The 20,695-nt window shown below is 37.1% G+C and overlaps 1 protein-coding gene across 1 annotated transcript in view; it reads right to left on the bottom strand.

The window, feature by feature from the left end:
- LOC127661131 (putative thiamine transporter SLC35F3) overlaps window positions 1–17,535 on the bottom strand; it is a 75,440-nt gene extending 57,905 nt beyond the window's left edge. Inside the window, exons 1-2 of the mRNA XM_052151710.1 lie at window positions 17,444–17,535; window positions 16,043–16,257 (exon numbers count right to left, since the gene is read on the bottom strand). Coding sequence (XP_052007670.1) covers window positions 16,043–16,257; window positions 17,444–17,535 — 307 coding nt within the window. The remainder of the gene's footprint in view (window positions 1–16,042; window positions 16,258–17,443) is intronic.
- Between the last annotated feature and the right edge of the window lie 3,160 nt (window positions 17,536–20,695).

The following is a 20,695-nucleotide window of genomic DNA, read 5'->3' as shown; positions in this document are numbered from 1 at the left end:
TCAGTACATAATTCATGACCGTACAAGTTGATCTTATCTGAGGCAAGTTTCATTTTTAGCACTGAACCATTTTACATCATATGAGACAAGAGAGATAAACCAGTCTAACAATTCAATGAGTATAAATCATGACGCTGTCATACAACTGTAAAAAAAACAGCTAACTGACAAAATATACTTTAGTTTGATAACAAAAAGTCAGTTCATAATTCAACTCAATTTCAAACCACAAACAAAACTTTCCAAATAAGCAATTATCCACAACATAACATATAAAATGTAAATATAGGTACATTTCTTGATTGCATGGTGTACAGTACACTACTATGAATCATGGTATTGTAACTTGATGCTAAATATGTATTTAAATGATTAGGTGTCATTAAAGTTCCTTTCATTAGACTTCTATGAAAATTTTTCATACTTTATAATTACTCTAATTAATAAAGTAATTCATACATAACATGCAATAAACTGCATTGTATAGCTAATATGAGTGTAGTAGTGTTCCCTTTAACACATTATCTTGTATTACCATGGCCTACATAAGAATGAATGGTTATTTGTTTTATTTGTGCAATATAATGTGATTCGGGGGTAATTTTGGAGGGGTCAAGGGGGCCGATGCCAGTGGCTCACCTTTAGTGAGCCACTGGCATCCCTATGCACTGCATAACTTGCAAAAATGGCTTATGCACCTCTGATCAGAGATGATCTGGGGGTGCTTCTGCAAGGCTGGAATCTGGCAGATTCATCTTTGTGTAGGACGTATGAATCAAGCCACGTACAAGGTTATCCTGGAAGAAAACTTGCTTCCTTCTGCTCTGACAATGTTCCCCAATTCTGAGGATTGGATTTTCCAGCAGGACAATGCTCCATGGCTCACTACATGCCAGGTCAATCAAGGAGTGGAAGGAGGAGCACTAGGTCAAGATCAGGATTATTCCACCAAATATTGATTTCTGAACTCTTCCTAAGTTAAAACATTAATATTGTGTTGTTTTAAAATTAATATGAACTTATTTTTCTTTGCATTATTCGAGGTCTGAAAACAATGCTTCTTTTTGGTTATTCTAACCAGTTGTCATTTTCTGTAAATAAATGCTCTAAATGACACTATTTTTATTTGGAATCTAGGAGAAATGTTGTCAGTGCTTTAGAGAATAACACAAAAATGTAGAAGGTAGACAATTTTGAGGAATGGAGTTTGCATGCCCGCTTTTATAATGGACAGCTTTGCACCAAAAAGGTTGGGGCTTATACACCATAGCCAAGGTCGTGGTTGTGTAGAAGGACACTCCCCCATAGCGTCAGCTTAGTGACACAATGTCAAGTGTACTGTACAAGTGTGACCAGGATGTTAACCCAACGTGACTCTACCCACCCTAGCATCCAGGCCAACTGGTTGCTTAGGAAACCTGACTGGAGTCACTCAGCATGCCCTTGATTCAAACTTGCGACTCTAGGTGTGGTAGTCAGTGTCTCAATATTGTGAATATAATGATGATCAGGGCTGGACTGGTAAACTGGCATACAGGGCATTTTCCCGGTGGGCTGACGCACTTTGGGGCCGATCAGGGTCGGACTGGCCATCGGGAGAACCAAGAAATTTTCACGGCTGCGAAATGTGCTGAACGTGCGATAAGCAAAAATTAGCCACCGCGTTATGCAGAACGGACCACAAACCCCCAAAGCCATTTCGTTTTTGGGTGAACCATTCCTTTAAAGACTCTTTTTACAAAAACAGTTACTTAACAAATCAGTAAATCAATCTTATTGGGTGAACAAATTCAAAAGAATTGAGTAGCGTGTTAAAGTCAGTATTAAATATTAAATACACAACAATACAAAACAGCAAAAAGATATAAATAATAATAAAAAATTATTACAAATTTTATAAAAATAAATAAATAAAGATTTAAATTGAATAGAAAAAAGTATATATAGAATACACAATAAGTATACATATATATACACATGTATACTTGTATATATATATACATACATACATATATATACACGCATACTGTGACAGGGCGGAGGGCTGGGCCAGGTCATAATTATACACACCCGGTCCCTTATCAGGCTAATTAAGCCTCCGAGAGGGATAAAGGCCGATTGCGGACGGTGGTGCGAGAGAGAGATCGTTTACGGACATGTCCGTCAATTGTGTGTGTTTGTCTTTTGTTTAAGTTAACCATTAAAATATTGTTTATATCGCCAGGCCGGTTCTCACCTCCTCCTATCCATTGTACTGCTTTACACTGGTGCCGAAACCCGGGAAAGAGGAGGGATACGCCGTAGTAGAGCTCTCGCCACTACCAACCACCCCAACGGAGCAGCCGTGGCCTTCTGCAGGGGGACGGAGGAGCCCAGCTGCCTGGAAGCGGAGAAATGTCCGCCGACCGCGAGGTGAGAAGGGGCTCCTAACCGACCGCCTGGAGCAGTCAGGGCCGCTGCCAGGGGTGGAGGAGTTCCCTACCGGCCGCTGAAACGCAGTGGGGTCTGAGACTGCCGAGCGGGGAGGGGCTCGCTGCTGACTGCCTGGAGAGGGAGAACCCCTGCCAGGGGCGGGGGAGACCCCTTCTGTTCCCCGAGAACGCGGCGGGTGTTCCGTCCGCCAGGGGCTGGAGGACTGCCTCCAATCCGTCCGGAGAGGCACGGCTGTCGTCCGTTAGAGGGTGGAGGAGTGGCAGAGGAACAAGCTACAGCGTATCGGAGAACTGGCGAGTAAGTGCGGTGTACCACCTAAAGTCCACAATCATCTCCACCGTTTTGAGGGTGTTCAGCTCCAGGTTGTTTTGACTGTACCAGACAGCCAGCTGTTTAACCTTCCTTCTGTATATCAGACCCATCATGAGGCCGATGACAGTGTTGTCATCTGCAAACTTCAGGAGCTTGACAGAGGGGTCCTTGGCGATGCAGTCATTGGTGTAGAGGGAGAAGAGTCGAGGGGAGAGAACACATCCCTGGGGGCACCAGTGCTGATTGGACAGGTGCTGGAAGTGAATTTCCCCTGTCTCACAAGCTGCTGCCTGTGTTAAATTATTCATTATAATTTAAGTATATTAATTATACATTATCTGTCAACTACTAATTAGGGATGCACAATCCGATATCTGGATGGATCGGGTATTGGTCTGATGAGCCCAATCCAAATCCGATACTGTGTGTTAGTCATGTTCGTTACTGTCAAGCTCAAAAAATGACATAAAGGAACCATTAAACTCTCAACTCACAAACAATATCTCAGATTTAGATGCTCAAAAGTTTGGTTCACTTATAATATGCATTTAGAATGGATATTATAATCATTTTTTTTTTTCACCAAAATTTAAATAAGAAGCTAATTAAACTACTGTGAACATGCCTACAAACAGACACATACAGGACTTCCTGGAGAGTTCAGAATGTCAAAATAAAAGCGTGAAGTTTAAAAGTTAAAGGTGCACGATTGATATATATTACTATACAGTATATTACTATTATAATATATTATTATTATTATCATTTGTTTACAATGACCGAGACAGAAACAAAGATTATCGCTCACATGTGAATGGGTTCAAATTTCTAATCACACATTTTTAATTGCAGATGTGAGCGCACTGCGCGCCTCTGGGCCTCGTTTCCCAAAAGCATCGTAAGTCTAGAGCTTAGAATACATCTTACGATTCATCTTAGTTTTGCCTCCCGTTTCCAAAGCCATTGTAACTTAAGTAGTACTTGAAAATGCTCATAGATTAATGAGTGCTCTGGAGTAGTCCTACAGCGTTAAGAACATCATAAGCACACAGACTTATTCAGACACCTGCAGGACAATCTCGAAATTACACCTAATACAATTTAAATTCCTATAGCTTATGCTCACCTACAATTTATGCTCATAAAATATCAATATACATATGTTTCTATTTTATTATTATTTTTAACTGTCAAGGCTAATAATAATACTAATGATACTAATAACATGTTGTGTAACATTGCTGTTACCGTTATCACTTTTGGGAGTAAAGAGCAGAACTCCCTTTGATTGGTTAATGTCTCTAAAGGGCAGATTCTATGTGTCTCCTTATTTTGCTCTCCGCAATAACACAGTGAAACTTGTTATATTCATTTAATGCTTGTTATCATTAGTATGACCATACACAGGGTCTCCGCTCTCTTTACTGAGTTAATTTAAGAGCAAATTTTGAAAACGAAATATTAAATTGCACATCTGATGAATGAAGCAGTAATTATGTAAAATAAATATATTGTTCTGCATAAAACGATTGCAAAACAAAATGCAATTATGTGGTGAATTAAGTGTACATGTAAGAAAATATTTTAAAATATTTCCAGCTAACTAAATTACAAACTTTTTTAAAGTTATGCAGAAATATAATGAAGTTGCAATGACGAGCAGCAAAATATGGTCACATTACAGCACTTCTACCACTATGCAGCTCTTGCCAGGTTGCCCACTAAAGCTAAGCAGGGTTGAGCCTGGCCAGTACCTGGATGGGATTCTTCCTGGGGAAAACTACATTTGTTGCTAGAAGTGGTATTAGGGAAACCAGCAGGAGGTGTTCACCCTGCGGTCTGTGTGGGTCATAATGCCCCTGTATAGTGATTGGGACACTATACTGTAAAAAAGCACAGTCTTTTGGCTGAGATGTCAAACTGAGGTCCTGACTCTCTGTGGTCATTAAGAATTGCTTAAAGAGTAGGGGTATAAACCTGGTATCCTGTCCAAATTCCCCCCAATGGCACTCAACTATCATGGCCCCCTAATAATCTCCATCCCTGAATTGGCTTCATCACTCTATGCTCCTCTCCACCAGTTGCTAGTGTGTGGTGGGCGTTCTGGCACACTATGTCTGCCGTCGCATCATCCAGGTGGATGCTGTACATTGGTGGTGATTGAGGAGATTCCCCTATACTATGTAAAGTGCTTTGAGTGCCTAGAAAAGTGCTATATAAATGTAAGAAATTAATAATCATCTGGTAATAGTTCAAGGTACTGTGTACTTGTAGCCTACTTGCCATTGTGCATTATGCAATTTGTTGCTGCCTTGTAAAAAGACTATAGGCCAGCCGATTTGAAACATCCATTGGAGGAAGGAGGAAGAGAGAGAGGGAATCTCTCATTGCACACGCTCAATCTAATTTCCTCTGTTAACCATATTTTCATGATTTATTAGGCATATTTATTTAAGTTTTAAACATTGACATTACTCACATATGTCTTCCTAAATAATCTGTTTAATAAGAACATATCATCTTTCTATTGCCATTACAAATATGCTTATTAAAGAAAACTAATATAACGTTATACTGTATTTCTTGTTTTGTAATTTAGATCACGCCACATGCGCAGACTGCAGAGATTGTCTATTGATTTCATTAAAAAAATGTCAACACTTTTTTATCCTCTGAAATAGTTTACAATGGCTTTCCATCTATCAAAATATACTAATGCAATGTATTAAATGTCCCCTTGTCTTTGATAAACTGGGAAAGATGCCAGAAAGATACATTTAAGGTGCACTTAATTGACTTTAGAGCAGTTCAAAGCTCTCGTTCATTTACGAATGTTATTACAAACTACTTTGTAACAATGCTTTTGGAAAATGCACCTAGAGATTAAGTACTACTTAAGTGCTACTGACGTCCTACTTGGAGCTTCAGGAAACCCAGCCATTATTTGAAAGCCAGGGTTGGGAGCACATGAGTGCATAAGTTAGTTGGTTCGCCAGGCAAAATGAAACCAAATTTTAAAATGAACTGAATTCAATGGGTGACATGTCGTCAATGCTAATCATAAACATAACCAAAAATATTTTATTTAATACTAATTAAATTATAAATAAGAAATAAAACGTTGTGTATGGTTGTATGCTGCACACAATTTGCATCAGGTTTTCTTGTAGGCATATCAAAGACAGACAAATTAACAATAAACACAAGTGCCGTTTTTATTTGATCATTTGTTTATCTCATTTAACAACCGATTATGATTCAACTGACTTCTAATATTTAACTTACTATCTGCTGCTTTTATTTAACTACTATAACTGAAACAGTTCAAGAAACAAAGCGAGCCCAGTTTAAAATCTGTGGTTAACTGCATCTTAGGGTTAGTGTTCACACTTGGCTGGTTTGGTTCAATTAAAATGAACTCTGGTGCGATTGCTCTGTTAGTGCGGTTCATTTGAACAAGTGTGAACGCTGCCATCCGAACCTTAGTGCGCACCAAACAAGCAGACGGAGAACCTCTGGATAGTGGGTCTCAGTCTGCTTCCAAATGCACTCTGGAGTGGTTAGACTAATATATGAACGCAGCATGGACCAAAGATGTCTAAACTGACCAATAACAGAATGTGATGTCGCAAGATGCGACCCTAAAAATCACAGGATTTGATAACTTGCAGCATATCTTCGTTTGTGTGTGTAACGGAGGAATTCCTGCCAACGAGCACATTTAACCCAGCAGACAGCATTGTTTTGGATGTTCGGCAAGTTCTGTCGCAAAATATACATCAGAAAAGCTGTCCAATCAGGTTGTGACCTTATCCTTATGACTTCTGTTTTGTATCTTTAGGTTGGTGTTAAAAATACCAGTGTGAACGCCAAGAGAAACAGGCCTAAATGTATAATTTTCTTTTTTTGGTCAGGACCAAGAGAACACACCCTTAATTAAAGAGTGTTGACAGGGCACATCTCCTTGAGGTAAGGTAAAACAAATACAAATGACTTTGGATAACAAAATTTGTGTTTAATTACATTGGTTTCAGTCAATACAAATATGTGCGTGTATGTGACTGGCCGCAATGGAGTTCTTCATTGTAAATATGGCAATGGACGCCCCTAAAACTGCGACACGAGCATCACCTTCACTGCACAAAACACATGTGTAATGAAGGAGCAAGAGCTTTATATCGCTTGGCATTTCTCTTAATTTATTTTACATTGTTTTGTGCTATTTTCATTGCATGCCATTGCTGCCATTGCTTCTAAGCACTCAAAACTGAAATGGAGAGCGCTCCCAGCCAAAAAACGGTTTTTATGAATTATGGACTACATTCCATGTAAAGTAATGATAAATTACTTTACAAAGTAAAATGTAGCATTACCCAAGTCTATAGAACAGCTGTTAAGTAGAACACCTAATTCACCATACTCCTGTTTTTCAGGAAGGCTGAAAAGTTTCTAATAATGATGTTTATTGTATCTTATCTCTTATATTAATTTATTTGATATTGTTGACCTATTAAGGTAAAAACATCTAATTATTCTTATTGTTTCAGTACAGGCATCACGTATGGATTGGTGGTGGTGTAGTAGGCTAAAGCACATAACTGTTAATCAGAAGGTCGCTGGTTCACTCCCCACATCCACCACCATTGTGTGCTTGAGCAAGACACTTAACTCCAGGTTGCTCCGGGGGGATTGTCCCTGTAATAAGTGCACTTTAAGTTGCTTTGGATTAAAGCGTCTGCCAAATGCATAAATGTAAATGTAAGTATTAAGCTGTGTAAATAAGTAAATATTAACCTATAACGGCAGAGCAAAGGTGTACACTTCATTATATTCATGATGAAATTAGGCTCTGAATAGAGGTCCACCCTGTTTCACCAAGGTCCACCAACTTGAAAATTGCTGGCCTGGCCACTGACAGGCTGTGTACTTTTCTGATAACTATGTGTCTTAGCTCTTTAGAGCATTCTCTACATGCAAAGTTGTGAACGCTCGTTCCTTTTTCACGTGTGTTTCCCAAACCTACACTTAACACAAATGCACAACGCACATTTAAATGCTTTTTAAGAGTTGCTGTCAATTGTGAAGGGCTGAAATCTGACCGTATAGTGACGCTCATTCATAGATTTGTGCATAACTTTATAAATACTTGTAATTTATCTCACTGTTCTAATTGAATGTTCTAATTTATTTTCTTAAATAATCAAACTAACTAACTACATAATTAAATACATATTTTTGTAATTATTTTTGTGTTGGGGGCTCTGTGGGTCAGCCATTGGGGTGCAAGCTTCTAGGGTCTGAGAAGACTGTATAAAAAGTGTAAAGATGTTTACATGTTGGCAGGCCTATTTCATGTGCACAATAGGGCGGTGGAAGCACTAACATAGGGTAAATGTACAAACATTAACTGATTAAGTGAAGATCTGCGCTTTACGCCCAAACTAATACAGGTGATATAAATGCAAAACAATGGTATCAGAGAATAAGATGAGCAGCGTAACGTACAACGTAGGCTGTTCTCTCTACATGTAGATTTGGTCTTCAGCAGTCAACACCTGTTTGCTTTTTGGGAAATGCGCTGTAGAGATTAAGTACTACTTTAGTAATATTAACGTTCTACTTAGTGCCACAGGACACCCAGCCATGGACAAATAAGTGAAATGAAACTTCCATTTCGGGACTGGTCACCCTACTACATTATATGTAATGCCTACCTACACAGCAATCAGCACTTCAAACATCTGAGTTATGTAATAACCTGGACAATGTATCACCAATCTTTTTATAAACATTTTTAAAAGTAAATGCATTGCATATACTGGTCTACACTTCACTACAATGGTCCAGTGGGTCGCGCTGGGTGCACAGCTTTGCCACACCTTTTGATAGAGATTTTGATAGCTGACAGATAAATAAAACAGGATGTGTCTAAGAAGTAGGATAAGTAATTTTGTGTGCAGATGTGAGGGACTACAATAGGCCATTTCTAAAACAGATAACTAATATTTCTCTGGCACATGTAGGTTGCAGAACCCATGCCTACGCACAAGAAAGTTGGCACAAAGCCAACTGAAGATTAGGGGTGGGTGGTGGTTCATGTTAGAAGCCGCCAGGGTTGGAACAGGTGAGTTTCTTAAGTAGGGTTAGGGTTTGTAATTTATAAAAAAAAAATATATATATATATATATATATATATATATATAATAATAATAAAAAAATAAATAATAAAAAAAAATAAATAAAAAAATAAAAAAAAAATATATATATATATAAATATATTATTTAGCACAGGTGTCACACATATTTAAACTTCTGAACAAGTTCAGGTTGTAAAGAGAAGACTGTTACAATGTTTAAAATTATTCCAGATTGTTCTGCATCAAGCAACATTTCTGTTTTTTTCCCTTTTTGTCTAGTGTGCTGAGGGGCTGCTGTGACTTGTATGTTTATTTTTACAATACGGACATTGCCTAAATACAGCATCAGCATCAGAACATAAATTCCAGGTGAAAGTAAATTAAATAAGACAACAAATCCTCAAAGTAATAATAATACTGTATCATATTATAATGACAAACTGGACAACAATAAATAATTGTTGGGTTATAATATTAATAAATTAAAACTGAATTCCAAAATGTTACTAGGTGAAGTAGTAGGTTTTGCCGAAAAAAATAAATATGTATATGTAAGTAAATATTGTTTTATATCACTGTATTGTGGAAAAACTGGAAAACATGCATTAATTATCTTTACCAACATTTTGCTTAACCATTTGACGTGTTCTTTACCAGTGGTAAAGAACAGTGGTTCTCAACCAGTGTGTCGGGACCCAATAGGGGGCCTCAGCATACCTCCAGGGGGAGCCTCAAGATCTCTTAAAATTATTTGAAATATGATAGATAATTATAATTTTTACATCATTATTATAATTCATCTTATTGAAAAGGCTAAAAATGTAATAACTCCCTTCAACAGCTTGCTTTTTATGAAGAATATACAGTTCTAGACATTTCTGGAATCACAAGTTTTAAGGAAATATCTTATAATAGATATATCTTATGATATAAAAATCGAATAGCCTACATTCAAATTTTCTCCGACAATGGGGGGCCTCGGAGTCAAAAAGGTTGAGAACCACTGCCCTAAATTACACTGCTGGCTGTGAACAAATGTATCATAACAGACCTCCTCTGATAATGCATTAGATATTTATGGCAATACATTAGTCTTTTGTCTCTCGTTTCCATGTTACTGAAGATATAATTACTAAAATGTATCCTTGTAAATGCAGTCTAGCTTCTCTTGGCATCTTTATTTGTTTACATTAATGGTGCTAATGATACATTTAATGGAAATTTGCATTTAGTCTTTCTTCAGCTTGTTAGTTAAAATTGAGTGGATGCTTTTTATCCAAAGTGACTCACAGTACGCTAATTGCAATGACGGTTTCCCCCGGCGAACTCTGGAGTTATGCTGCTGTGCTCTAGTGCATCACTGCAATAGGACTGTGATTACATTAGCACTCCAGTTCTCCCACAGACTAATACCACTCCATCAAAGTAAGAAATCAAAAACTGTGTTATTGGATTTTCTACAGCAGGGTAGAAAGGTAGAAAAGAGTTAATAACTCAACATGCTCTAGATTTGGAAAAGTGCTTGCCTGTGCAATAGTCGCCACCACAATGCTAGTATGTAGTTCGTTGTTACTACAGTTTGTGGTTGCTTGAGTGTTCTAGGTCATTGCTAGGTAGGACAGGGTCAAAATATAGATTTTCAGATTAATCATAATCTTCATTTGAATGACCCTAATATCCATTCTTATAACCCATGATTGATCTTTTACTCTATGCACAACTGTCTACAATGCAAGCAAATCACTCACATATCCAAATTCCACACTATGCAACTAAACTGTCCGTGATTTGTCACTGGCTGGTACATTTTCTGATTTCACTTGACAGTGATTAACATTTACATTTATTCATTTAGCAGACAGTTAGCTTACAAATGAGGAATACAGCAAAAGTGATCATCATAAGTAAGCATGAATATAAGAAGTTCTGCAATTCAAAGTTTTAAATTGCTCAGAGAAGTACAAGTAGGGAGGAAGGTAAGAGACAGTGTTGAAAGAATCGAGTGATATTTTATTTATTTTTTATAGAAAGAAAGAAGACAGCTAGTGCTTTAGGATTGGGTTAAGTGCTCACAAAAGAGATGCATCTTTAAATGTTTCTTGAAAGTACAGAATGAGCTGCTCATGTGGAGTTTGGAAGATCATTCCACCAGCTTCTAGAGGGCACATAGACTCGAAGTAGTGAGTGTAGATGGGGGCAGTGTGCGTGTTTAAGCTTGTCTGGGGTTAGTTCAGTTACACTGCTCTTTAAAACATGAACCAGCAACTTTAAGGTGAGCACATATCTTATTCAATCAAAATGTATTCATGTAAATTGCTTAGCAGGTGCAGTCAACTACAGACTTAAAAAGTACTTCACAGCTGTTACAGAAGTTAAGTTAGCTCATATGCACAACCTTTTTCAACAAAAGATAAATCAATGATTTATCAAAAAAACGAACCGATAAAAAAACAGGCGTGTCTCTACTGTTTATGGTCAGTCGTGCTAGTTAAAAGTGATAAAATCAAGTGTCATTAAATACTTGTGTCAGAGTTCTCAATCCCAAACATCATCAAATCAGTTTTTTTTCCGCCTTCCAATGATTATCTGTACACATATCTGTCTCCTGTACAAATATACCATATGTGCAGGACAAGGAAAGGCTAATTTTCCCATTTTTGGGAGGATAATATAGAAAAAGGAAGAACTGGTATATATACATTTTTTCATTATTTCATCTAAAAAGTCTATGTTAGATTGCCATTGTTTTTTTATGTGGGATAATATTGTCAAAGATATACCGACTTTAGCAGATCTAAATGTTCTTCCTCTGTTTTCATAAACAATAACCCTACCTTTTGACAATTGGGGCAGTGGTGGCTCAGTGGTTGAGGCTCAGGGTTACTGACCAGAAGGTCGGGGTTTCAAGCCCCAGCACCACCAAGATGCCACTGTTGGGCCCTTGAGCAAGGCACTTAACTCCAGGTTGCTCTGGGGGATTGTCCCTGTAATAATTGCACTGTAAGTTGCTTTGGATAAAAGCGTCTGCCAAATGCATAAATGTAAATGTACCTTGTATATTTTTATTTTCAAAGTAATGTTAATTGAAACCTGTTGGTTAATTGAGGGTGTGGGGTCAATTAGCCAGATCTTAAAAATGAATTTATGGCCAGACCTTAAAAATAATCATTAAATACCCCTGACCATTTTAATAAAAACAAACAAACATTATTAACAGTGTTTTGTTTTCATATTAACATGTTAGTTTCAATGAATGTGTTAGGTAAGAAAAATAGTGAAAAGTGTTTGGCCCCCATTAAGTCATCTGGTTTATCTGGCCCCTGAAGAAAGTAGTAGAAGAGCCCTGCTATATAGTAACCCCAAATGTATTTATTTATTTTTAAATAAATATATGTTGTGAACAAAAGTGGTCCCCGAGTATCAATTACCAAAAAAATAATAATAATTGAATTTGATATATATATATATATATATATATATATATATATATATATATATATATATATATATATATATATATATATATAATTTATTTATTTTATATTATTTAATACTTACACAGAGTACCTGCACTTTTTTCTTCCACTTCAAGCACTTGTTGTTGTTATTTTAGAGCATGTCAAAAGAGCCCACCCTCAAATCTCTACAACATTCTGGTCCCTAGATATGGCCTTCCATCTTTGATGTAATTATTTGGGATTTTATCGCCATTTTATCATCCTCCAGGATAAAAGTCTGATTGAAAAGTAATAGCGCCCCTCCTCATCAAGCTTGATTTGAGGTATCATTCATGTATGTAGTACAAGAGGTAAAGGACAAAGTGTGCTGCATTAAAGTTTAATACTTACTAATAATAATAAATATGAGCATCAGCCTGGGCAATAGATACTAATTATTATTTGTTCTATCAGCTGACAAAAACAATTATACATGGTAGATTTAATTATATGATTTGATATTGATTAATGATAACTCCAGCCAACACCACACATCTTAAAACTAATGTTGCACTATTTCTTTGTCCTGTTTGACTGAAAAGAGAGTTTGGTGAGGAAGCAAAAGGTAGAACTTCCATATAAAGTTCAAAGGCTTGTGTATGCTGCATGGGTGATGCAAAGTTGCAGATGCATGTCACAAATAATTCATTAAGCTCATTTTACGTAACTCACCCTTACAGAGACAAATATACCACCTCTTCCTCTGAGACTCTATCGAGGTTAATGAAAGTGTTCATCATCTTGCAGATCTTTGACAGCAGTATACAGGTAGAAAATCTGCAAATGAATCATTTTGACACTGCTACCCTAACTAGGGCTAAATCAATAGCCAAAAATACCCTTTGAACTTTAAGAAAACGTGAAGCAGGTTTGTGAGAGGAACAGAATCATTATTTTTTCTCTCTCTGATTTGCATATTATGTTTGTAAGGAGACCTTTATACTTTGCTTTAACCCTTAACTGTTATTTACATGAAATTGGAAATATTGCTTGGTAGGCCTAAGTATTTGGTTGGCTTGTGTGCAGTTTGTTTATAATAACCGTTTACTCTGCATCATGCATGTGCATATGTGCTTAAGTGCGTCAGGGGAACATCAAAGTTTAATATAGAGGGAAACCCACCTATTGCAGTGCAATGTATCTGTTGCATTGCACAGTGCATGCCTTTGGCAGGTTCTCAGATTAAACTTCTTTCTGGTGTACATGTAAATGAGCTATTATAATTTAATATTTGCAAAAGTTATTACTAAACCCCTTGAATAATATCATTAACGACAGCTCAACCAACATGGTTAGAATGATGGATGTGCAACATAGTTACTACAGTTTTGGGAAACACTCATGACTAGCTAGTTAATTTATACAATGATGCATCAAGGTATTAAGGTGGTTCCGCAGTAGTCATTGTACAGGAAACTGGTCTCTAGATTTGGCTCAGGCCACTTCTTCGGTGTAAATGAATGGGATTTGTTGCCAATTTTATCGTCTGCCATGCAAAAATTCTGATCAATTCAGAATAAGTCAGATCACTGGAGTGGTGGTGGCGTAGTGGGCTAAAGCACATAACTGTTAAGCAGAAGGTTGTTGGTTTGATCCCCACAGCCACCACCAATTTGTCCTTGAGCAAGACACTTAACTCCAGGTTGTTCCAGGGGAGTGTCCCTATAATAAGGGCTCTGTAAGTTGCTTTGGATAAAAGTGTCTGCCAAATGCATAAATGTAAATGTATCACTTAGAACAAATATTGCACACCTATTCTCAATAGGTCGAATTATTTGAAGTATATTTCCAGACTAATTAATTACATAATAAAGTTTAATACTTAGGATAAGGTGTTTGTTCAAATCTCTATGACCAATAGATATATAGAGACAATTACCACTAATTATAACAATTAGTTGTTCTATCAATTGCTAAATAAATAAAATAAAATAAATATATAAAAAATAAAAATGTGCAAGACGATGTTTCTTGCCTTTGCAAAAGTCATTTCCATTATGCTAGGGTGTTGTGGGTGGTTTCTAGGAAGTTGCTTTGCAGTTGCTAAGGTGTTGTGGGTTTTAACACATTTCTTCTAAAGTGCATTAGCAATAATAATAGTACAATAATATATTATAATATTTAATTGTATTCCCCGAAAAAACAAACAAAACTAAAATCCACATTATAAAATAAAGACTAATACATGGTCTGTTGTCACAGTCATAAAATAGACACTGCAATTCAAACTGCTAAAGCGCTACAGCCACTATTACACAAAGTGAATACCCTGCAGTACACAAGTAACTATTTACAGGCAGCAGGTGTTTACAGAAACTGACTTTAGGAGAGCAGAGAGTGTGTTACACTGTAGTGCTGAGAGGGAACAGCTACATTGCACTGTGTTTTGTGAGTTTGGAACGCATTTATAACAGTCTCATAACAGGCAAACAAGGGTAGAAAAACTCCTGTCGGCAGGATAACTTTGTGCCTTTGCTCAGTAGCTGGCTAACTAAGTGCTGAACTAGTGACTTTACTCAGAATGGTGCCAAAAAACTAAAATCTATTGAGCAGCAGTTCTGTACATGGAAATGTCTTAATTGATGAGAGAGGTCAACAGAGAATGGCCAGACTGGTTCAGGCTATGGTAACTCAGATAACCACTCTGTACAATTGTAGTGAGCAGAATAGCATCTCAGAATGCACAACACGTCAAACTTTGAGGCAGAGGACCATAGTGTTCCTAATAAAGTGCTCAGAGAGTGTTGATCTGTATCTGTATCTTCATAACCATTTTTTTTAAAACCTAACAACATTTATGACAAGGATGTTTGTGCTAAATTTCTTTAAAATAAATGCCACTTAATTTGATATTTTTGGTTATATAATGCAAAGACATTCATACATTTGTAAAATTTTTGTGACTGATGTGTCCAAATAATGATTAGAGCAATTGTAATCGTAAATATTGGCATATGTTAAATATAATTCTTGAGAATACACATTTTCAATGAACATGTTGTCTAACAAAAGCATTTTTCAGTGTGCAGTTAAAGGTCAGGCTGCTGGTATTTTTTTATAACAACCAACATCAGACATCAAAAACAGCAGCCAGATTGAATTTATTCATGTGATGTCTGTATTTAAGAATGAAAAGATCACCTTAATATTCAAATTGTTTCTCATATACAACAATGAGATCAGATGGAGAGCAGATGGAGACTTTTGCTATTAAGTCTCCATCACCTGTTCCTTAGGTTTTTCTCTTGACAACAAGTAATCTCACATGTGTGTCCTCCAGTGTTTTAGAAGAGATGACAACCATATCACAAACTGTGCTCTGATGTACCAAGATCCCAAAGTATGCAATGCATGTCAAAGATCTCAATATGAACTCAAACAAATTCTTCTGTGACCAAATTATTCAAGCAATGTTATCCACATTAATGTATAGCTCCTTACTCTATCTGTACACCATCCATTGTCTCATCTGTGTATTTTATTTCTCCAAAGGAATTTAAGGAGACACATCTGAGACAAAGTTGAAACTTAAAAGAAACAACTTATAATACCCTAATCTTTGAAAGAGCAATAAGTTTTCTAGAAGATCCTCAACACCTTGACGTTTCACAGCTGTTCAACACAGCAATACTGTAAATCCATGTATAAAAATGACTTGCTTACTCTTATAAACGGCATTCCACGGCTGGTACCCATAATAGCCTGTGATTCTCAAGATTCTCTCCTCGATGGACGCGCTGCTGATATCTTCCACAGATCTAGACGACTTCAGGTCCTCTTTAATCGATTCATCCACCACCAGGTACTTGAGCTGACGAAGTTGTGGGCTGATGTCGGACAGCCTTCTGGGACTCACCTCGGGCGACCTGCGCATCCCGCTGGAGACAAGAAAACAAAGTTGGAATAGCGTAGGCTTCGAGCGCTTGCCAAAGAGAAGAGGTGCGCCAGTGAGAGCGTAGCACACAAACAAGCCTTCTCATTACATGGGTATTCTGATAGTCTGCCTCCGTGGGCAGATAGAGAAATTGGTGCTTCTTAAACACATCTAAACAACCACTCCGCTTAAAACGAATTTTCAAGCGCGCAGCCCGTGGCATGACTCGTTTCGGCGCGTAAAGAGGGTGGATGCGCGGATTTTCACCCTCCACTTGCGTTACGCGCGGAGGAGGCAAAGCGGCGGAGAGATGATAACCAGACATGACTGCTGCTCAGTACAGTATAACACAACAGCATAAAATTCTCCTGGTACAGTTGGCCACGATTCAATTGGAGGAACGTATAGATATACAAATGCGCAACATTAATGAATTAACTGCTTAAACCTGCCTCGAAAAAGAGAGAAAAATATTTTTAAAGTGTTTTAATCAGTCATGCTTTATGCATGCTTGGATGCGCATAATGCTATAAACTGGTATTTGCATGCGCAATGGCATGAACTAATTTAAATGCAGGAACGATCAAGACTGCAGATGACAAATTCATTGAGGTAGTTTTTATGCTGCAGTCTATATGCCCACCGGGAGGCGTTTATAATTCAGTTGTACGCATCAACTCCTCTCTCATGAGGAATCTTGATGCTACAAATGAGCTGTATAAAAACCCCGCTTTGATATAGAGTTTTAAACACTGGGTCCTTGAATTTACGCACGCGTTTCGCATTACGCGCAAGGAAATAATAATAATAATAATAATTAAAAAAAAAAAACATTAAATCAGCCTCCAATTAAAAGCCTCTATTTGATAGACAAGCTACAAAAATAGCATGAAGTTCAAAAATGCAGACTCTTTAATAACTAAATATTTAAATATGCTTAAGAATTTGGTTGCGCAGGATCGCATCACCATTTGAAGAACTGTGCGTAGTTATTTTAATTCTCCACAGGATCTGTAATTGGGCTTTGTTTGGAAGCTTTATTAAGGTGAATTTAACACAATACTACAGTACTTTACTATCATCTGTCACGTCTCACGAGCGCTGTGTTAACTCAGAAGTGACGCTAAGTGAAGCTGCATCTAATTGCAATACATATACTTCTCATGCATAGCTGTATTTTAAATTCTTACATGGGCATCAAGGTGGTCGGTGGTCCCAGGTAACACATGCAATCCCTCCGTGCGGGTCCGAGCCGGTCTCCATCTCCATACATGATCCCCATGAATGACAGCAGATCACTGCTCACACGCACAGAGAGACACACGGATTGGAACCTGGAACGGTCCTCCTCTCTCCCACACTGATACACTCCAGCAGTGGCATTTGACAGATTTTTGCACCAAGATAGCATGGGCTTCACACCTCCAGCAGTTTTCAGAGCCACAGCTCCATCTAACGGTAGAAGCATTCTGGTGCTGCGGCGTTATCTGGGCTGTAGAGTCTGTAGGGAAATTGACTCCTGTTCGCAATAAACATTGAATCGTTAAGACATTTTTTTTTGTTAATAATCTTTTTGTTTGTGGGTTGGTGATAATTATGAATGTTTTGTTACACGATCACATGCACAGTAGTTCAAATTCAGAGTTAACTTGCACAATGGTGTCATAAAAACGTATATATATATATATATATATATATATATATATATATATATATATATATATATATATATATATATATATATATATATATATACTTGTATTTTATATATATATAAAATCTGTAAATATTTTAATTAAAATAAAAAGCAAAAATATTGTTAAACTCATGACCGTTCAAACTTTTTTTTTTTTGGATAATTGGGAGAATATTTCTGCCCTGGTTTGGTTTCGATCAGGCGAATGGCATAGGATTAATTAGCTGCTAAAATCTAATTGGTCGATGGCGGCCATGTTTTTCAAGATACAGGTGAAACTAAAAAAATTAGAATATCGTGCAAAAGTTCATTAATTTCAGTAATTCAACTTAAAAGGTGAAACTAATATATTATATAGACTCATTACAAGCAAAGTAATATATTTCAAGCCTTTACTTGATATAATTTTGATGATTATGGCTTACAGCTTATGAAAACCCCAAATTCAGAATCTCAGAAAATTAGAATATTACATGAAATCAATAAAAAAAAGGATTTTAAATACAGAAATGGCGGCCCTCTGAAAAGTATAATCATGCATATGTACTCAGTACTTGGTTTGGGCCCCTTTTGCATTAATTACTGCCTCAATGCGGCGTGGCATGGATGCTATCAGCCTGTGGCACTGCTGAGGTGTTATGGAAGACCAAGATGCTTCAATAGCGGCCTTCAGCTCTTCTGCATTGTTTGGTCTCATGTCTCTCATCTTTCTCTTGGCAATGCCCCATAGATTCTCTATGGGGTTCAGGTCAAGCGAGTTTGCTGGCCAATCAAGCACAGTAATATCATGGTCATTGAACCAGGTTTTGGTACTTTTGGCAGTGTGGGCAGGTGCCAAGTCCTGCTGGAAAATGAAGTCAGCATCTCCATAAAGCTTGTCTGCTGATGGAAGCATGAAGTGCTCTAAAATGTCCCGGTAGACGGCTGCGTTGACTCGGACTTAATAAAGCACAGTGGACCAACACCAGCCGATGACATGGCTCCCCAAACCAACACAGACTGTGGAAACTTCACACTGGACTTCAAGCATCTTGGATTGTGTGCCTCTCCATTCTTCCTCCAGACTCTGGGACCTTGGTTTCCAAATGAGATGCAAAATTTGCTCTCATCAGAAAAGAGGACTTTGGACCACTGAGCAACAGACCAGTTCTTTTTTTCTTTAGCCCAGGTAAGACGTTTGACATTTGAAGCCCATGTCCAGGACCCGTCTGTGTGTGGTGGCTCTTGATGCAGTAACTCCAGCCTCAGTCCACTCCTTGTGATGCTCCCCACACATTTGAATGGCCTTTTCCTGACAATCCTCTCCAGGCTACAGTCATCCCTGCTGCTTGTGCACCTTTTTCTTCCACACTTTTCCCTTCCACTTAACTTTCTATTAATGTGCTTTGATACAGCACTTTGAGAACATCCAACTTCTTTTGCAATTACCTTTTGAGGCTTTCCCTCCTTGTGGAGGGTGTCAATGATGGTTTTCTGCACAACTGTCAGGTCAGCAGTCTTCCCCATGATTGTGAATTGAACTGAACCAGACTGAGAGACCATTTAAAGGCTCAGGAACCCTTTGCAGGTGTTTAGCTGATTAGAGTGTGAAACTTTGAGCCTACAATACTGAACCTTTTCACAATATTCTAATTTTCTGAGATTCTGAATTTGGGGTTTTCATAAGCTGTAAGCCATAATCATCAAAATTATATCAAATAAAGGCTTGAAATATCTTACTTTGCTTGTAATGAGTCTATATAATATATTAGTTTCACCTTTTAAGTTGAATTACTGAAATTAATGAACTTTTGCACGATATTCTAATTTTTCGAGTTTCACCTGTATGTGAATGTCCTCGTAGACCTTAACAGAAACTTGGACAAAGACACTGCATGCAAATTTCAAGTCAATCAGACCAGAGCCATATAAAGAGAGAGTTGCCACAACGGAAGTTCTAAATGCTTGATCATCACGTGATTCACGTAGACTTCAGATAGTTCCAGGAAGTGCTTTTGCGGTCATTCCAAACTGTTAGAGTGGAGTGACAGAACTGCGATTTCTGATAATTAGTAGTCAATAAATGCATTTATTTTATATATTTATGTAACACACTGACATATGTATGTAGCATGAGTATGTTGTTACAGCGATGTTGTTTTTTAAAGATCAAATCAGCTAATATTTGAGGATTAGTGTTCGCTTACCGTTATTTGCTTCAACTTATTTCAGGCTAGGGTTTCTGTTGCCTTTTTATGTTACCTCATGTTCATTGTTTTCACTAATCTCATGGTAACTAATGTCATATTTATGACTTTTCAGATAGTACAGAGACAGGCTGGTGACAGGTGATTTCCAGCTCGCACCGCACAATGGGTCAATGAACTATTAACTATTAGCAGTAGTTACGTAAATGTAAAATTTAGTGAAATGAAGCTTATTGTTTACAATTCTTACAATTCTATATATAGTAATATAATTATTTATGTATTATAAATATTATATATCTAATGTATAATTCTTACAATACTTATTCATATACACAATATATTCAGCTTTAAAACAACTTAAGCATACTAGTATATAAACTGCCGATCAAAAGTAATGAGGCTGAAAATTCAGCTTGGCATCACAGGAGTAAATTACATTTTAAAATACATTAAAATAGAAAACAGTTATTTTAAATTGTAATAATATATTACTGATATTACTTTTTTTTTTTGTATTTTTATTCAAATAAATGCAATAACTATTTACAGCAATTCAT

Source organism: Xyrauchen texanus, chromosome 20 (assembly GCF_025860055.1).
Source record: "Xyrauchen texanus isolate HMW12.3.18 chromosome 20, RBS_HiC_50CHRs, whole genome shotgun sequence".
Taxonomy (NCBI): Eukaryota; Metazoa; Chordata; class Actinopteri; order Cypriniformes; family Catostomidae; genus Xyrauchen; species Xyrauchen texanus.
This window is presented reverse-complemented; position numbering and strand designations above follow the sequence as displayed.